General features: G+C 44.9%; 2 protein-coding genes and 1 pseudogene across 2 annotated transcripts in view; 1 reads left to right on the forward strand and 2 right to left on the reverse strand.

Moving 5' to 3' along the window:
- The window catches only part of LOC115134870 (zinc finger protein 501-like), a 252074-nt pseudogene that overhangs the window by 190207 nt on the left and 42780 nt on the right, over positions 1 to 19087 (reverse strand).
- The window catches only part of LOC115134848 (zinc finger protein OZF-like), a 148460-nt gene that overhangs the window by 68624 nt on the left and 60749 nt on the right, over positions 1 to 19087 (forward strand). The gene's annotated exons all lie outside the window — the stretch shown is intronic.
- Positions 1030 to 12891, reverse strand: LOC115144715 (zinc finger protein 664-like; the record flags this gene model as incomplete). Its single annotated transcript, XM_065020391.1, has 2 exons — positions 1030 to 3480; positions 12690 to 12891. Coding segments are annotated over 2 exons (1248 nt in total), but the record flags the coding sequence as incomplete, so codon positions are not given.

Below are 19087 nucleotides of genomic sequence, written 5' to 3' on the forward strand. Positions count from 1 at the left end.
TGGTGCCGTCTGGTTTATTTAAAATAAGGAATTTTATATTATTCATTATTTTACTTTAGATACTTAAACCTAATACTTTTAATATTTTACTCAAGTAGTATTTTACTGGGTAACTTTCTATTAAGGTATCTATACTTTTACTCAAGTATGATAATTGGGTACTTTTTCCACCACTGATCATGAGTCTAATCTGGTCTCCTTCAACATGGTCAGCCTCATTATGAGTCTAATCTGGTATCCTTCAACATGGTCAGCCTCATTATGAGCCTCATTAATTGTCTGATGAAAAAGTCATTAACTAATGATTAACACACACAAGTTCTCAGATGTGTGAGTGTTTTACCTATTTCTAACAGTATCATTTCAAATGGAGAAAACATCTCAGCAAAATGGAAACAGTGTGGGAGGATTAGCCAATCCCGTTTCAGTATCTAAATTACAAACTTCATGTACAAGTGCATTGGACACGCCTATGAAGCCAATACTAATCCCATCATGTCTGCATTGGACATGTCTATGAGGTCAATACTAATCCCATCATGTCTGCATTGGACACACCTATGAAGCCAATACTAATCCCATCATGTCTGCATTGGACACGCCTATGAAGCCAATACTAATCTTATCATGTCTGCATTGGACATGCCTATGGGCCGGCAGGTAGCCTAGTGGTTAGAGCATTGGGCCAGAAACCAAAAGACTGGTGGATCGAATCCCGAGCTGACAAGGTAAAAATCTGTCATTCTGCCCCTGAACAAGGCAGTTAACCCACTGTTCCCCGGGAGGCCATCATTGTAAATAAGAATTTGTTCTTAACAGTCATGCCTAGTTAAATAAAGCTTAAAACATTTTTTAAATGTAGCAGAATTAAATTCCCACAACATTCATTCTGTGGGTACTAGATTGACTCAGTTCACAGACCGTCAGCCAGACATTGATTGTGCATCAATAACATCAGACTAAATTAGAGTAACAACCAAATAAAACAGACAAATAGGTAATGTTCAATGACCCAAAAAGACACAATACTTCATTCAAAGAATCAACCATTTATTTCATATCGTAAAGAACACCTGTGGAAATGGGCAGTGGGTTTAGACATCCATCTGACTCCAAAACAAGATATGATTGAATAGTGTGTAATCCAAATAATCAGCACAATGTCAGATGTTTAGTGCAGGGCTGGAACAGAAACCTGCACACCCTGTAGCTAGATCTCTAGCAGCAAGGTTGGCCATCCATTTTCTAGGTCTATGCATCGTTGCTTGAACAGTATTGGTGTAGTCATACAACTTATTCTAACGGTAAACCAATAGCATATTCAGAGCATTTAGAAAGTATTCAGACCCCTTGACTTTTTACACATTTTGTTACATTACAGCCTTATTCTAAAACGTATTAAATAATATTGTGTTCCTCATTAATCTACACACAATACCCCATAATGACAAAGCGAAAAACAGAAATAACTTATTTACATAAGTATTCAGACCCTTGCTAGGTGACTCAAAATTGAGCTCAGGTGCATCCTGTTTCCATTGATCATCCTTGAGATGCTTCTACAACTTGATTGGAGTCCACCTGCTGTAAATTCAATTGATTGGACATGATTTGGGCACACACCTTTCTATATAAGGTCCCACAGTTGACAGCGCATGTCAGAGCAAAAACCAAGCCATGAGATCAAAGGAATTGTCTGTAGAGCTCTGAGACAGGATTGTGTCAAGGCACAGATCTGGGAAAGGGTACCAAAAATATTCTGCAGTATTGAAGGTCCACAAGAACACAGTGGCCTCCCATCATTCTTGAATGGAAGACGTTTGGAACCACTCTTCAACAGAGCAATCGGGGGAGAAGGGCCTTGTTCAAGGATGTGACCAAGACCCGCTGGTCACTATGACAGAGCTCCATTGTTCCTCTGTGGAGATGGGAGAACCTTCCAGAAGGACAACCATCTATACAGCACTCTACCAATCAGGCCTTTATGATAGTGGCCAGACGGAAGCCACTCCTCAATAAAAGTCACATGACAGCCCACTTGGAGTTCAAAAAAAGGCCTCAGACCATGAGAAACAAGATTCTCTGTTCTGATGAAACCAAGATTAAACTCTTCGGCCTGGATGCCAAGCATCACGTCTGGAGGAAACCAGGCACCATCCCTACGGTGAAGCATGGTGGTGGCAGCATCATGCTGTGGGGATGTTTTCAGTGGCAGGGACTGGCAGACTAGTCAGGATCGAGGGAAAGATGAACGTAGCAAAGTACAAAACAATTTCCACTGATGAGGCTAATATCCATATCATGCTGAAATCAATAGAACAGGGGGCTAACGTTTAGGGTTCTCCATTGTGACATCATTAAAATACTCCTACTTCAAAATGTTAAAACATTCTACATTGTGACATAATTTCATTTATATCATGAAACAACTCCTTCATGTATGTATTTTCTTATGTTTGATCAGAGATCTTTTATCTGAGTATCTCTTGTCACATTGATCACAGCTATGAGGTTTCTCTCCTGTGTGTGTCCTCTGGTGTACAATAAGACGGCTAGATGTAACAAAACTCTTCCCACATTGATCACAACTATGAGGTTTCTCTCCTGTGTGTGTTCTCTGGTGTACAATAAGACTGCTAGATTTAGTAAAACTCTTCCCACATTGATCACAGCTATAAGGTTTCTCTCCCGTGTGTGTTCTCTGGTGTGATACCAGGTTGCTTGACTGAGCAAAACTCTTCCCACACTGATTACAGCTATACGATTTCTCTCCTGTGTGTTTTCTCTGGTGTGATAGCAGGCTGCCTAAGTGAGTAAAAGCCTTCCCACATTGGGTACAGCTATAAGGTTTCTTTCCTGTGTGTGTTCTCTGGTGTACAATCCGATGGCTAGATGTCGTGAAACTCTTCCCACATTGATCACAGCTATAAGGTTTCTCTCCTCTGTGTGTTCTCTGGTGTGATACCAGGGTGCTTGACTGAGTAAAACTCTTCCCACATTGATTACAGCTATATGATTTATCTCCGGTGTGTTTTCTCTGGTGTGATAACAGGTTGCTTGACTGAGTAAAACTCTTCCCACATTGAGTACAGCTATAAGGTTTCTCTCCTGTATGTGTTCTCTGATGTATAGTCAGATAGCTAGATATAGTAAAACTCTTCCCACATTGATCACAGCTATAAGGTTTCTCTCCCGTGTGAATTCTCATGTGTACTTTTAGTGATTTTGATCTTGAGAAATGTTTCCCGCAGTCAGAGCAGCAGTATGATTTCTCTCCTGTGTGTACTTGCTGGTGTATTTTAAGTTCTGATAAAGATTTGCAACCTTTCCCGCAGTCAGAGCAGCAAATAGATGTTTTCCCTTTAGGTCTCTGCTGGTGTTTCTTGAGGTGTTCTGATGTAGAGAGACTCTTCTCTGTCTGGTCAGCATCATGATGTTGTTGAGGCTCCCCAGAGGATCCACGATAGTACCATCTATCTCCTGTGTGAACAACAAGTTAGACAGATGGTTTAAGGCCCACAACAGCAGAAATCCACTGTAAAAGGTGATGCCAACAGCGTAGCCATGATGTTGTACAACAATTGACGTCTGTAATGAATGTTCAAATTATTTAACATTAGTCTTAAAATGAGCAAGAATAGTCATATTTAGTCTTGTCTTCACATTAGTAGTAACATCGATGATTATAGGCTGGAAATAAGTTATTCATGTTGTTGAAACTCTCAGCAGTGTGCCAGACAACTTTTGGTCTCCAAAATAGGCCCCTTTCTGTGTTTGATCAAATTGGAGCATGAAAGCGATGCACGCACACTTTGGTTGCAGAAACTCCTCCATGCTAATGCGGAAACCGCTAGTTATACCAATACCATAGATCTACTGTAGGACCCATAACTTTACCTAACAACAACATAAATAATTTAATATTTCAGGTGAAACATGGAAACTACAATATCTTTGTCATGACATTTCATAACCTGATCACCAGATAATTTTGTCAATAATCCCACTAGGCAAACATCACAACATGCAATCTATAATCTGTTGTCATTTTGAAAGTCCTGAATAAAGGAAAATAGCTCTGTGTGTTGTACAATAGCCTATCCATCAAGGAACAGTTCTCTGTGTGCAAACAGACTAACAAGACCCTCCTGTAAATCAAGCAGACAATAACACATTATAGACAATAATTTCTTTAGGGATGTTGGATCCAACGTGCAGCACGGCATAACTGTCTTTACCGACGTAATGAATGAAGAAGCACTTTGGTTGTTGTTGCATGTTGTGATGTTTGTTATGTGACTGGCATTCAGAAAATGATTTCCTGGATCAGCTGATGATAGTTGAACAAAAAAACTGTCCAACAGCAAGATCCAGTATTTAAGTTGAAGTTCATCATATGACAAGCGTAACGTTATGACTATGTGACTACTGTTCTCTGAAGGAGGGAAACTAGGTACAACATACTATTAAATCTACGCCTCGCTGGAAGACCCGCCTTCCACAGGTAATGAGCGTGAGGCTCGGATTTATTCCTTAAATGTAACACTGCTCTTCACCGACCCAGGAAAGGACGGGGACAAACAGGTGCTGTACATCGTTCCCTCCTTCAGGGAAATACAATCATTCCCCATGCCGACCCAAACGGATACAAAATTAAACGGCCCCTGACAGACCTGACACCGCAAGATGCGTCACTTTTGTCAATATATGAATTGTCTTTCATTTGAAACACTCCTGTCAATGTTGAGTAAGGACGCACACCTGATTACGCATATAAAAGTAGGATTAATCTACCTGGCCTGCATTCGGGGACGTCTGATAGTATTTCTGATTGTCTCAACTAGAGGTCGACCGATTAATCGGAATGGCCGATTAATTAGGGCCGATTTCAAGTTTTCATAACAATCGGGAGATCCAATCTTGCAACCTTACAGTTAACTAGTCCAACGCAATAACGACCTGCCTCTCTCTCGTTGCACTCCACAAGGAGACTGCCTGTTACGCGAATGCAGTAAGCCAAGGTAAGTTGCTAGCTAGCATTAAACTTATCTTATAAAAAACAATCAATCATAATCACTAGTTAACTACACAAGGTTGATGATATTACTAGATATTATCTAGCGTGTCCTGCGTTGCATATAATCTGACTGAGCATACAAGCATCTAAGTATCTGACTGAGCGGTGGTAGGCAGAAGCAGGTGCGTAAACATTCATTCAAACAGCACTTTTGTGCGTTTTGCCAGTAGCTTTTCGTTGTTTGTCAAGCATTGCGCTGTTTATGACTTCAAGCCTATCAACTCCCGAGATGAGGCTGGTGTAATCGAAGTGAAATGGCAAGCTAGTTAGCGCGCGCTAATAGTGTTTCAAACGTCACTCGCTCTGACCCTTCCAGTAGTTGTTCCCCTTGCTCTGCATGGGTAACGCTGCTTCGATGGTGGCTGTTGTCGATGTATTGCTGGTTCGAGCTCAGGGAGGAGCGAGGAGAGGGACGGAAGCTATACTGTTACACTGGCAATACTAAAGTGCCTATAAGAACATCCAATAGTCAAAGGTTAATGAAATACAAATGGTATAGAGGGAAATAGTCCTATAATTCCTATAATAACTACAACCTAAAACTTCTTACCTGGGATTATTGAAGAATCATGTTAAAAGGAACCATCAGCTTTCATATGTTCTCGTGTTCTGAGCAAGGAACTGAAACATTAGCTTTCTTACATATTGCACTTTTTCTTTCTTCTCCAACACTTTGTTTTTGCATTATTTAAACCAAATTGAACATGTTTCAAAGTTGATTTTATTGATCTATTATATTAAGTTAAAATAAGTGTTCATTCAGTATTGTTGTAATTGTCATTATTACAAATAAATAAATAAAATCGGACAATTAATCGGTATCGGGGTTTTTGGTCCTTCAATAAATCGGTATCGGTATCGCCGTTGAAAAATCATAATCGGTTGACCTCTAGTCTTAACGTACCACCACTAATGAGTTGTGGAGCTTCTCAAAGTATTTTTTTTCTTCACCAAAGTCTAATCAAAATCAATTGCGAATGACAAAAGTTCCTCAAAGTATTTTCATAAAATACTTCCAGCTCTCGCCCTTTCGCTAACCACTCAGCATAAAAGAGAAACATGTAATGCTCTGATCCAGTGGAAATGTAAAAAAATACCTGATTACTTCTAATCCCTTTAACAAATAGCCGACAGTTGTGTCTGTCCCAAACTCACTGGCGCTGGAAACTCTGAAGGCCCAGAATATTTTATACAATGTTGCAAGCTTGCTATCTTTGACTTTTTGGGTGACCCAGTTGATACAATGTTTCAAGTTCTTTCTAGACAGGCCATGTGCAGCAAATGTGATTTATATGATATTTTCTACCTGCAGGCTGCAATATTTGCATTTGTTGGCTTTATGTAGGCTATTTTTACATAGTTGGCAATGGCAATAAAAGTTACTTATAGATTTGTGTAATTTTCATTTAGATAGAATGTAGATTAATCACAGATAATGATTTTGAGATACTATTATAAATTAAATGAAACTGTTCCAGTAAAATGTGAATTTGAAAATCCTAACTGGCACCAGATCAGTAGAAATGGTCAGATAACTTGGCACTCCAAATGGAAAAGGTTGCCGACCGCTGGTGTTGCCGACCGCCGGAAACTTCAGGAGCATAACGGCATAATTTCTCTCTCTTCTGGTTAGGTTATCTTGATCTCTGGCTCCCTCAAGTCATTTGTGTGTCTTAATTATTTGATCAAACAGCGTGCTTAAAGCATCAGACCAGTTCAGTACATATAGTTGATTTTATTAAAACACATGGTGTGTGTATATATATATATAGATATATATATATATATATAGATATATATATATATATATATATATATATATATGGAAAAATACACATATCATTTCAGCCAATCGATTGGTACAAAAAACAGACGACTCTTGGTTGACCAAGATTTATTTTAGTTTGGGACAGCAGTAGAACATGATTTTGGGGGCCCTGAGTGGCGCAGCGGTCTAAGACACTGCATCTCAGTGCTTGAGGCGTCACTACAGACACCCCGGTTCGAGTCCAGGCTGTATCACAACCGGCCATGATTGGGAGTTAAATAAAGGTTACATTTTAATTTAAATAAAACAGAGTTCATTCAGAAAGTTCAGACCCCTCCCCCTTTTCCACATTTTGTTACGTTACAGGTTTATTTTAAAATGGATTTAAACAAATAGAATCCCCATTAATCTACACACAATAATGAAACAGTGAAAACAGGTAAAATAACAGAAATACCTTATTTACATACGGATTCAGACCCTTTGCTACTGCTGTATCAAAGGAATTTTAAAAAAAAAGAAAAAAAAGAAACAAAAAAAAACCAAGAGACCATAATACAAGAAACAGCACTATAGAGCGATAGAACAACAACAACGCAGCCACTGCCAGCTAGCCTACTTCAGCAGTACTGTATCATTTGAATTATTTTAGTCAATAAGATTCCTGCTACGTAAGCTTAACTTTCTGAACATTCGAGACGTGTAGTCCATTTGTCATTCCAATCTCCTTTGCATTAGCGTAGCCTCTTCTGTAGCCTGTCAACTATGTGTCTGTCTATCCCTGTTCTCTCCTCTCTGCACAGACCATACAAACGCTCCACACCGCGTGGCCGCGGCCACCCTAATCTGGTGGTCCCAGCGCGCACGACCCACGTGGAGTTCCAGGTCTCCGGTAGCCTCTGGAACTGCCGATCTGCGGCCAACAAGGCAGAGTTCATCTCAGCCTATGCCTCCCTCCAGTCCCTCGACTTCTTGGCACTGACGGAAACATGGATCACCACAGATAACACCGCTACTCCTACTGCTCTCTCTTCGTCCGCCCACGTGTTCTCGCACACCCCGAGAGCTTCTGGTCAGCGGGGTGGTGGCACCGGGATCCTCATCTCTCCCAAGTGGTCATTCTCTCTTTCTCCCCTTACCCATCTGTCTATCGCCTCCTTTGAATTCCATGCTGTCACAGTTACCAGCCCTTTCAAGCTTAACATCCTTATCATTTATCGCCCTCCAGGTTCCCTCGGAGAGTTCATCAATGAGCTTGATGCCTTGATAAGCTCCTTTCCTGAGGACGGCTCACCTCTCACAGTTCTGGGCGACTTTAACCTCCCCACGTCTACCTTTGACTCATTCCTCTCTGCCTCCTTCTTTCCACTCCTCTCCTCTCCTCTTTTGACCTCACCCTCTCACCTTCCCCCTCTACTCACAAGGCAGGCAATACGCTCGACCTCATCTTTACTAGATGCTGTTCTTCCACTAACCTCACTGCAACTCCCCTCCAAGTCTCCGACCACTACCTTGTATCCTTTTCCCTCTTGCTCTCATCCAACACTTCCCACACTGCCCCTACTCGGATGGTATCGCGCCGTCCCAATCTTCGCTCTCTCTCCCCACTACTCTCTCCTCTTCCATCCTATCATCTCTTCCCTCTGCTCAAACCTTCTCCAACCTATCTCCTGATTCTGCCTCCTCAACCCTCCTCTCCTCCCTTTCTGCATCCCTTGATTCTCTATGTCCCCTATCCTCCAGGCCGGCTCGGTCCTTCCCTCCTGCTCCGTGGCTCGACGACTCATTGCGAGCTCACAGAACAGGGCTCCGGGCAGCCGGGCGGAAATGGAGGAAAACTCGCCTCCCTGCGGACCTGGCATCCTTTCACTCCCTCCTCTCTACATTTTCCTCTTCTGTCTCTGCTGCTAAAGCCACTTTCTACCACTCTAAAGTCCAAGCATCTGCCTCTAACCCTAGGAAGCTCTTTGCCACCTTCTCCTCCCTCCTGAATCCTCCCCCCCCCCTCCTCCCTCTCTGCAGATGACTTCGTCAACCATTTTGAAAAGCAGGTCGACGACATCCGATCCTCGTTTGCTAAGTCAAACGACACCGCTGGTTCTGCTCACACTGCCCTACCCTGTGCTCTGACCTCTTTCTCCCCTCTCTCTCCAGATGAAATCTCGCGTCTTGTGACGGCCGGCCGCCCAACAACCTGCCCGCTTGACCCTATTCCCTCCTCTCTTCTCCAGACCATTTCCGGAGACCTTCTCCCTTACCTCACCTCGCTCATCAACTCATCCCTGACCGCTGGCTACATCCCTTCTGTCTTCAAGAGAGCGAGAGTTGCACCCCCTTCTGAAAAAACCTACACTCGATCCCTCCGATGTCAACAACTACAGACCAGTATCCCTTCTTTCTTTTCTCTCCAAAACTCTTGAACGTGCCGTCCTTGGCCAGCTCTCCCGCTATCTCTCTCAGAATGACCTTCTTGATCCAAATCAGTCAGGTTTCAAGACTAGTCATTCAACTGAGACTGCTCTTCTCTGTATCACAGAGGCCCTCCGCACTGCTAAAGCTAACTCTCTCTCCTCTGCTCTCATCCTTCTAGACCTATCGGCTGCCTTCGATACTGTGAACCATCAGATCCTCCCTCTCCACCCTCTCCGAGTTGGGCATCTCCCGGCGCGGCCCACGCTTGGATTGCGTCCTACCTGACAGGTCGCTCCTACCAGGTGGCGTGGCGAGAATCTGTCTCCTCACCACGCGCTCTCACCACTGGCGTCCCCAGGGCTCTGTTCTAGGCCCTCTCCTATTCTCGCTATACACCAAGTCACTTGGCTCTGTCATAACCTCACATGGTCTCTCCTATCATTGCTATGCAGACGACACACAATTAATCTTCTCCTTTCCCCCTTCTGATGACCAGGTGGCGAATCGCATCTCTGCATGTCTGGCAGACATATCAGTGTGGATGACGGATCACCACCTCAAGCTGAACCTCGGCAAGACGGAGCTGCTCTTCCTCCCGGGAAGGACTGCCCGTTCCATGATCTCGCCATCACGGTTGACAACTCCATTGTGTCCTCCTCCCAGAGCGCTAAGAACCTTGGCGTGATCCTGGACAACACCCTGTCGTTCTCAACTAACATCAAGGCGGTGGCCCGTTCTTGTAGGTTCATGCTCTACAACATCCGCAGAGTACGACCCTGCCTCACACAGGAAGCAGCGCAGGTCCTAATCCAGGCACTTGTCATCTCCCGTCTGGATTACTGCAACTCGCTGTTGGCTGGGCTCCCTGCCTGTGCCATTAAACCCCTACAACTCATCCAGAACGCCGCAGCCCGTCTGGTGTTCAACCTTCCCAAGTTCTCTCACGTCACCCCGCTCCTCCGCTCTCTCCACTGGCTTCCAGTTGAAGCTCGCATCCGCTACAAGACCATGGTGCTTGCCTACGGAGCTGTGAGGGGAACGGCACCTCAGTACCTCCAGGCTCTGATCAGGCCCTACACCCAAACAAGGGCACTGCGTTCATCCACCTCTGGCCTGCTCGCCTCCCTACCACTGAGGAAGTACAGTTCCCGCGCAGCCCAGTCAAAACTGTTCGCTGCTCTGGCCCCCCAATGGTGGAACAAACTCCCTCACGACGCCAGGACAGCGGAGTCAATCACCACCTTCCGGAGACACCTGAAACCCCACCTCTTTCAGGAATACCTAGGATAGGATAAAGTAATCCTTCTCACCCCCCCCTTGAAAGATTTAGATGCACTATTGTAAAGTGGCTGTTCCACTGGATGTCTTAAGGTGAACGCACCAATTTGTAAATCGCTCTGGATAAGAGCGTCTGCTAAATGACTTAAATGTAAATGTATGTAAATGAATTATCTAAGTGAGTTTCAGAGATGAACAGTACAGTGCATTCCAAATTCAATAGGCAGGCAAGTAAACAAAAAACGTTTTCAAATAAAAACTATTCCATAAAATGTCAACACGTATATAACACCCGTCCAAGAGACTGTTGACCAATCACATTGTCATGCTGTGACACGGTTCCTAAGCTAATTCTCATGAAATCCCTTTTTAAAGTCAGGGTATGAGTCGAGACATGCCTATTTTCCTTGAAAGTACGTAATGTCACGATTGCAAAGCTATACGATATTACAGAATTACAGAGAACAAATTAAATATCTCACATCTCTGAAAATATTGGTAATGTTGTGCTTCTTGTCCACGGGGGGTAATTCATGCCAATGTTCTTTTCTTTAAGCTATTAATACGAATCGAAAGGAGTTCCCAATATCCTCATTTCTTAAAGTATTTCTGGTGATAGCAAGTGATAGTGATACACAAGCTAGGTCTATTTGAAATATTGCCATCCCATGACAGTGTTTACCAGCCACCTGGTTCAGAAGCTTTAAAACCACATAAAAACATATTTAAAACCCAATTCTACTTTTCCCCAAAGATAAGATATAAATTATTCAAACGGAACATAATTCATGCTGGTTATTATTTTAGGCTATTTTAGTTTTGGAGTCAAAGATAGTTTTGGAATAGTTTATTTTTCAAACAGGTTTGTTGTTTTACTTCAGTTTTCCCCTAATTACTTTTTCTATAATAAGCATGGAGGTTTCCCCTATCAACCAGAAATAGGTACTGGCGACAAAGCGCCTCGTAAACTTGCTGGGAATGCGACAGATGGAACCCTTCTGTGGTAACAGACAGGGGCAATTTGTAATCAAATCTAATTCCCAGGAATGGGGTTCAATGAGGCGGCAGGGTAGCCTAGTGGTTAGAGCGTTGGACTAGTCAACAGAAGGTTCAAATCTGTCGTTCTGCCCCTGAACAGGCAGTTAACCCACTGTTCCTAGGCCGTCATTGAAAATAAGAATTTGTTCTTAACTGACTTGCCTAGTTAAATTAAGGTAAAATAAAAATTAACCACAGTGACTGTGGGATAATAACATGGCCGTGTCCAACCCTGCTTGTTCCCTCGACTCCGCTACCAATCTCCAACAGGGCCCTTCATGAATTGTTCAGCAGTCTTATGGCTTGGGGATAGAAGCTTTTTGAGCCTTTTGGCCGGTACCGCTTGCAGTGCAGTAGCAGAGAAAACAGTCTAAAACTAAAATGATTTTGATGTGATATGAAAGTATTATGTGAAATTATTTTGATGTGATATGAAAGTACAGCAATTTTTTTCTAGAAAGTATCGCAATTGAGAATCGATTCACATGTCGATGGAATATTTGGCTATTTTGGCTGCCAGAGCCAGTCTACCTCTGAAAATAACATACAGTCCTTGGACCTTGAGGAGTAACGGGGGCAGCAATCAGCAGTAGAAACAATGACAAAGCGTACTCCCTACCCGTTTCAGTAAAAAGCTGAAGGATGGGCCTGGAGAAATGCAACAATCCATGATTTCAACATGACAGTTTTAACCATGTGTTGAGGATATACAGTGTTTGTTTATATTTACTGATAAACATTGGAGTAAAAAAAAGCTTATATTTTGGGTTCTGATGGAGTAAGACAGTTGAACTAAGCTCATGAGGTAATTTTAGTGAATTCTTCAAGAAACAACGGGAACATATAATTCATGTATATGTCCCAAAATGGATGTAACAACTGCTGATTGCCCCTTTAAGACTACATATTGGGCTAATCTAATAGGAGATATTGAGGACTACAGTATTTCAGGAATTGTCATTGGATGCATTTGATCAATTGTTAACGTTTTGTTGATGGTCCACTCTTGATGTTCTACACGTTACAGTGTAGCTTCAGCCATTCCTACAGAACAACATTAAAGTGTAGAACCCCTTTACTGCATATTGGTTCAACGACTGCAAAGACGGTACTTACTGGTGTGAAACAGATCTCCAACCTCCTCTTCTTCCTCCAATGTGACAGTAATCTCCCCCTCCTCCTCTTTCACTCCAAAAACGGCATCCTCCTCTTTTTCTGCCTCTTCTTTTTTACTGTAACACCCTCCTCCTCTTTCACTCTGAACGCGTCTTCCTCTTTCACTGAAAAGTCTTTCTCTTCTTCTTTCACAGCAACTGCCTCACCCTCTACTTGTTTTTGGATTGTAACATCCTCCTCCTCCTCTTTCACGAGAGTTTCTTTCTCCTCCTCTTTCACGAGGGTTTCTTTCTCCGTACAGCAGACCTCCCCTTCTTTATCAGGAGAGTAGCTTAGTGAACTCATGGTTGGGATGTTAGCTAGCTAGCATTAACAACTAGCCTAGCTCTAAGCTAACTTAACAAACCAGCTAGCTGACAAACAACGTAAATATATAATTAAATGTGCCAACAAGTACATATAACATAAGTTTGTTTTCACACACAGCAACTAATATACACCAAAACAGTGTAAAGAGCATGAATGTTGTAGCTGTGTTGGCTAGAAAGCTACCGAGGTGTCTGACTAGCTGTTGTTTTTGAAGGAGAGTCCCGTCCACCTGAACATACGTCACACTGGCAGCGTCGCCTGAACCTAAAAGACGCACATCGCCATCTGCTGACTGGAGTGGGCAACGCAGTTGAGGAACCAAAAGTTAATTTTTCATTTATTTCAAAAACGTTGATTATTATATTATTAAGTCGTTCAAAGAGAAGCATGTGTTGATTGATTAGTTTTTAATGAGTGAGAATTTAAAACAAACTTTACACCCACTGCATATTTGCATTGCACCATGCTTACCCCAGAGGCATATCTTTTAGAATAGCCAAAATGTGGTTTATTCAATTCTTCCAAATGTGTCATTACTTTGTCAATCAACTTGATGTTAGTAAATCTAAATAATTGTTTAGTGTTTCTGTATCAATATTTACTTTTAACAAATTAAAATCCTTTGGAGTAATTTTGAACCCATCCAAAAGCATCTTTGATAAATAGGACGTTCATTTCAAACCAAAATCACATTGTATTGGTCACATACACGTGTTTAGCAGATGTTATTGTGGGTTTAGTGAAACGCTTGTGTTTCTAGCTCCGATGGTGCAGTCATATCTAACAAGTAATATCTAACAATTTCACAACATATACCCAATACACACAAATCTAAGTATTTTAATCTAGGTTTCTCTGTAGACATGATCCATCCCACCAGAGGGTGGAGGGGCACCTGTATCAGTGGTTTTGAACAGATAGACACCTGCAGATACACAGTATAGTGCCTCCCATGTACTCTCCTAAGATTGGACTTTTCTATACCACGTATCACATGACTGTGTTCCTGCCAAGGCAGCAACTACTCTTCCTGGGGCTTATTAAGGATCCCCATTAGTTCCTGCCAAGTAAGAAGTAAGGTCAGGGAGCATGCCAGCCTGCCTGAACCGCCCCTTTCGAGCAAAAGGTATAAATGATTGGTTATGAACTAACAGGTATAAATGATGGGTTATGAACTAACAAGTATAAATGATGGGTTATGAATTAACAGGTATAAATGATGGGTTATGAACTAACAAGTATAAATGATGGGTTATGAATTAACACATCCCCTGCAGGCATTTCAATACATTCAGGATTAATTACAGTCCATGTGTAATGTATATGGTTACCCTCTCTCTCCCTCCATCTCTTCATTAACAAGCAGCCATGTTGTTGTCATTCCACTAGGGACCTGTTTTCAACATATTAAGTCTCCAATCAATGACCAGTGCACTGGAATTATCCCCCTACACATGTACTGCACTGATCTCTCTACATCCTTTGCACGTGCACTGTACTGGAATTATCCCTCTTACACATGTACTGTACTGGAATTATCCCTCTACACATGTACTGCACTGGAATTATCCCTCTACATGTAATACTCCGGGTGTCGTGGGTGTGGAGTCAAACGCAGGAGACAGAGAGTACAATGCACCAACGCACCACAGGGTGCTCACAATAATAACGACCCCAAAACACAGGGAATGAAAAATGACTACTGAAAAATGCACGACCAGGAACTAACACATTCCTCTACTACAGAGCCGAAGGTTACAATGAATAATCCCGCACAACAACCAGGCGGGCCGGCTGTCTAATAAAGACAAACTAATCATCACAAACAGGTGCTACCAATAAACATACAAGGAGGGGGAGGAAAGACAATCAGTGGCAGCTAATAGGCCGGTGACGACGACCGCCGAGCGCCACCCGACCGGGAAGGGAAACCACCCTCGGTCGGACTCGTGACACTGCACATGTACTGCACTGATCTCTCTACATCCATACAGCGGTCCTCCATCGGATCGGTACAGCGATGGACCAGATGATGGAGAGGATGGAGCGATGGGAGAGGAGTGGTCTACCGACGTTTATCCCAGCACCCCCACTGACGACGCCACCTACTCCACCTACGTCGTCCTCTGGGTCCAGCACATTGCGTCTCACCCCCCCGAGGGAGTACGATGGAGCGGCGGCTGGGTGCCAGGTATTTTTGCTCCAGCTCGAGCTCTACCTGGCTACCGTGCGTCCGGCTCCCTCGGGTGAGGAGAGTGTGAGCCTCCTCGTCTCCTGTTTAATGGGTAGGGCCCTGGACTGGGCCAACGCTGTCTGGAACAGCCCAGACTCGGCTCGGGACAACTACCTGGAGTTCACCCGCCGTTTTTGAGCTGTGTTCGACCACCCACCAGAGGGCAAAGCGGCAGGTGAGCGACTGTTCCACCTCAGACAGGAGACGAGGAGTGCGCAGGACTTCGCTTTGGAGTTCAGGACCCTAGCTGCTGGTGCTGGGTGGAATGACAGGGCCCTGATGGGCCATTATCGTTGCAGTCTCCGGGAGGACGTCCGCCGGGAGCTAGCTTGTCGGGACACAACTCTCTCCCTTGATGAACTAATAGACATGTCGATTCGATTGGACAACCTGCTAGCTGCCCGCGGGCGTTCAGAAGGGGTCCTGTCAATTCCACCTTCCAGCCCTCCCGCTCCCACTCCGATGGAGTTGGGAGGAGCTGCATCTAGGGAGACCAGAGGAGGAGGCTCCTCCGGCGCCTATTGTGGACAGAGAGGACACACTTCGGACCGGTGCTGGAGGAGTTCCTCTGGGAGTCGAGCTGGCCGGCGGAACACTTCTCGGCCACCCCAGGTGAGCAAGCACCAAACTCACCCAGAGCTCCCTGTTGGTCACATGCTTTTGTTAATTTTTTTCTGCACTTCCCCGGAGTCACGTGTACCCACTGTCACAGGAGGAGACGTTGGCTATGGAGACATATGTCACGGAAGCTCTGAGACAGGGGTACATTCGGCCCTGCATGTCACCTGTCTCCTCAAGTTTCTTTTTTGTGAGGAAAAAGGATGGAGGTCTGCGTCCGTGCATTGATTATCGAGGTCTCAATTCGATCACAGTGGGTTTTAGTTATCCGCTACCTCTCATCGCTACGGCGGTGGAATCATTCCACGGAGCGCGTTTCTTCACAAAACTGGACCTCAGGAGCGCGTATAATCTGGCGCGTATTCGGGGAGGAGACGAGGGGAAAACAGTGTTTAGTACCATATCAGGCCACTATGAGTACCTTGTCATGCCGTATGGGTTGAAAAATGATCCAGCCGTCTTCCAATCCTTTGTAGATGAGATTCTCAGGGACTTGCACGTGCAGGGTGTGGTAGTCTATATTGATGACATCTTGATTGATTCTGCCACACGCATGTCTCCCTGGTGCGCAAGGTTCTTGGGCGACTGCTGGAGCATGACCTATACTTCAAGGCTGAGAAATGTGTGTTCTCCAAACCAGCCGTTTCCTTCCTGGGTTATCGCATTTCCAGCTCGGGGGTGGTGATGGAGTGTGACCACGTTAACGCTGTGCGTAATTGGCCGACTCCGACCACGGTAAAGGAGGTGCAGCGGTTTTTAGGGTTTTGGCCAAGTAGCGGCACCCATTACCTCACTGCTGAAGGGGAGGCCGGTGCGTCTGCGGTGGTCGGCAGAGGCTGATGGAGCCTTCAACCAGGTGAAGGCGCTGTTCACTGAAGCTCCCGTGTTGGCGCATCCGGACCCTTCGTTAGCATTCATAGTGGAGGTGGATGCGTCCGAGGCTAGGGTTGGAGCCGTGCTGTCTCAGCACTCGGGCACGCCACCGAAGCTCCATCCCTGCGCTTTCTTTTCTAAGAAGCTGAGCGGAGCGGAACTATGATGTGGGGGACCGGGAGTTACTGGCTATGGTAAAGGCCCTGAAGGTGTAGAGACACTGGCTAGAGGGGGCTAAACACCCTTTCCTCATCTGGACTGACCACCGCAATCTGGAGTATATTCGAGCAGCGAGGAGACTGAATCCGCGTCAGGCTAGGTGGGCCATGTTCTTTACACGCTTTATATTTACGATCTCTTATAGACCAGGTTCCCTTAACACTAAGGCCGATGCGCTGTCCCGTCTCTATGACACCGAGGACCAGTCCACCGAACCCACTCCCATCCTTCCAGCCTCTCGGCTGGTGGCCCCGGTGGTATGGGAGGTGGACGCGGACATCGAGCGGGCGTTGAGGGTTGAACCTGTGCCTACACAGTGTCCGACCGGTCGTAGGTACGTGCCGCTTGGTGTCCGTGATAAATTGATTCGGTGGGCTCACACACTACCGTCTTCGGGTCATCCGGGGATTGATAGGACAGTGCGGGGTCTTAGGGGGAAATACTGGTGGCCCACCTTAGCTAAGGATGTGAAGCTCTATGTCTCTTCCTGTTCGGTATGCACTCAGAGTAAGGCTCCTAGGCATCTGCCTAGAGGGAAGTTACAACCCCTCCCGGTTCCACAACGGCCATGGTCCCATCTCTCTGTAGATTTCCTTACTGATTTTCCCCCATCTCAGGGGAACACTACCGTTCTGGTCGTTGTGGATCGGTTCTCTAAGTCCTGCCGTCTCCTCCCATTGCCTGGTCTCCCTACGGCCCTACAGATTGCAGAGGCTCTATTTACGCAGGTCTTCCGGCACTATGGGGTTCCAGAGGATATCGTATCTGATTGGGGTCCCCATTTCACGTCCCGGGTTTGGAAGGCGTTTATGGAGCGTCTGGGGATCTCGGTCAGCCATACCTCTGGTTATCACCCCGAAAGTAATGGGCAGGTGGAGAGAGTAAACCAGGAAGTGGCTAGGTTTCTGAGGTTGTATTGCCAGGACCGGCCAGGAGAATGGGCGAGGTACGTCCCATGGGCAGAGTTGGCCCAAAACTCACTTCGTCATTCATCCACGAATATGTCGCCATTCGAATGCGTACTGGCTCCGTGGCATCAGAGTCAGACCGAAGCTCCTGCGGTGGAGGAGTGGGTACAGCGCTCTAGAGAGACCTGGCGTGCAGTCCAGGATTCTCTCAGGCAGGCCAGTGAACGGCAGAAGAGAGACGCTGACGCCACTGCAGTGAGGCCCCGGTGTTCGCACCAGGGGACAGGGTCTGGCTCTCGACCCGAAACCTGCCCCTCCGCCTGCCCTGCCGGTAGCTGGGGCCGCAGTGTGTGGGGCCATTTAAAGTCCTGAGGAGGATAAACGAGGTGTGTTATAGATTGCAACTTCAAATCAAATCTAAATCTAATCAAATCACATTTTATTTGTCAAATACACATGGTTAGCAGATGTTAATGCGAGTGTAGCGAAATGCTTGTGCTTCTAGTTCCGACAATGCAGTGATAACCAACAAGTAATCTAACTAACAATTCTAAAACTACTGTCTTATACACAGTGTAAGGGGATAAAGAATATGTACATAAGGATATATGAATGAGTGATGGTACAGAGCAGCAAACAGTAGATGGTATCGAGTACAGTATATACATATGAGATGAGTATGTAGACAAAGTAAACAAAGTGGCATAGTTAAAGTGGCTAGTGATACATGTATTACATAAGGATGCAGTCGATGATGTAGAGTACAGTATATACGTATGCATATGAGATGAATAATGTAGGGTAAGTAACATTATATAAGGTAGCATTGTTTAAAGTGGCTAGTGATATATTTACATCATTTCCCATCAATTCCCATTATTAAAGTGGCTGGAGTTGGGTCAGTGTCAATGACAGTGTAGGCAGCAGCCACTCAATGGTGGCTGTTTAACAGTCTGATAGCCTTGAGATAGAAGCTGTTTTTCAGTCTCTCAGTCCCAGCTTTGATGCACCTGTACTGACCTCGCCTTCTGGATGATAGCGGGGTGAACAGGCAGTGGTTCGGGTGGTTGATGTCCTTGATGATCTTTATGGCCTTCCTGTAACATCGGGTGGTGTAGGTGTCCTGGAGGGCAGGTAGTTTCCCCCGGTGATGCGTTGTGCAGACCTCACTACCCTCT

Source organism: Oncorhynchus nerka, linkage group LG2 (assembly GCF_034236695.1).
Source record: "Oncorhynchus nerka isolate Pitt River linkage group LG2, Oner_Uvic_2.0, whole genome shotgun sequence".
NCBI classification, from domain to species: domain Eukaryota; kingdom Metazoa; phylum Chordata; class Actinopteri; order Salmoniformes; family Salmonidae; genus Oncorhynchus; species Oncorhynchus nerka.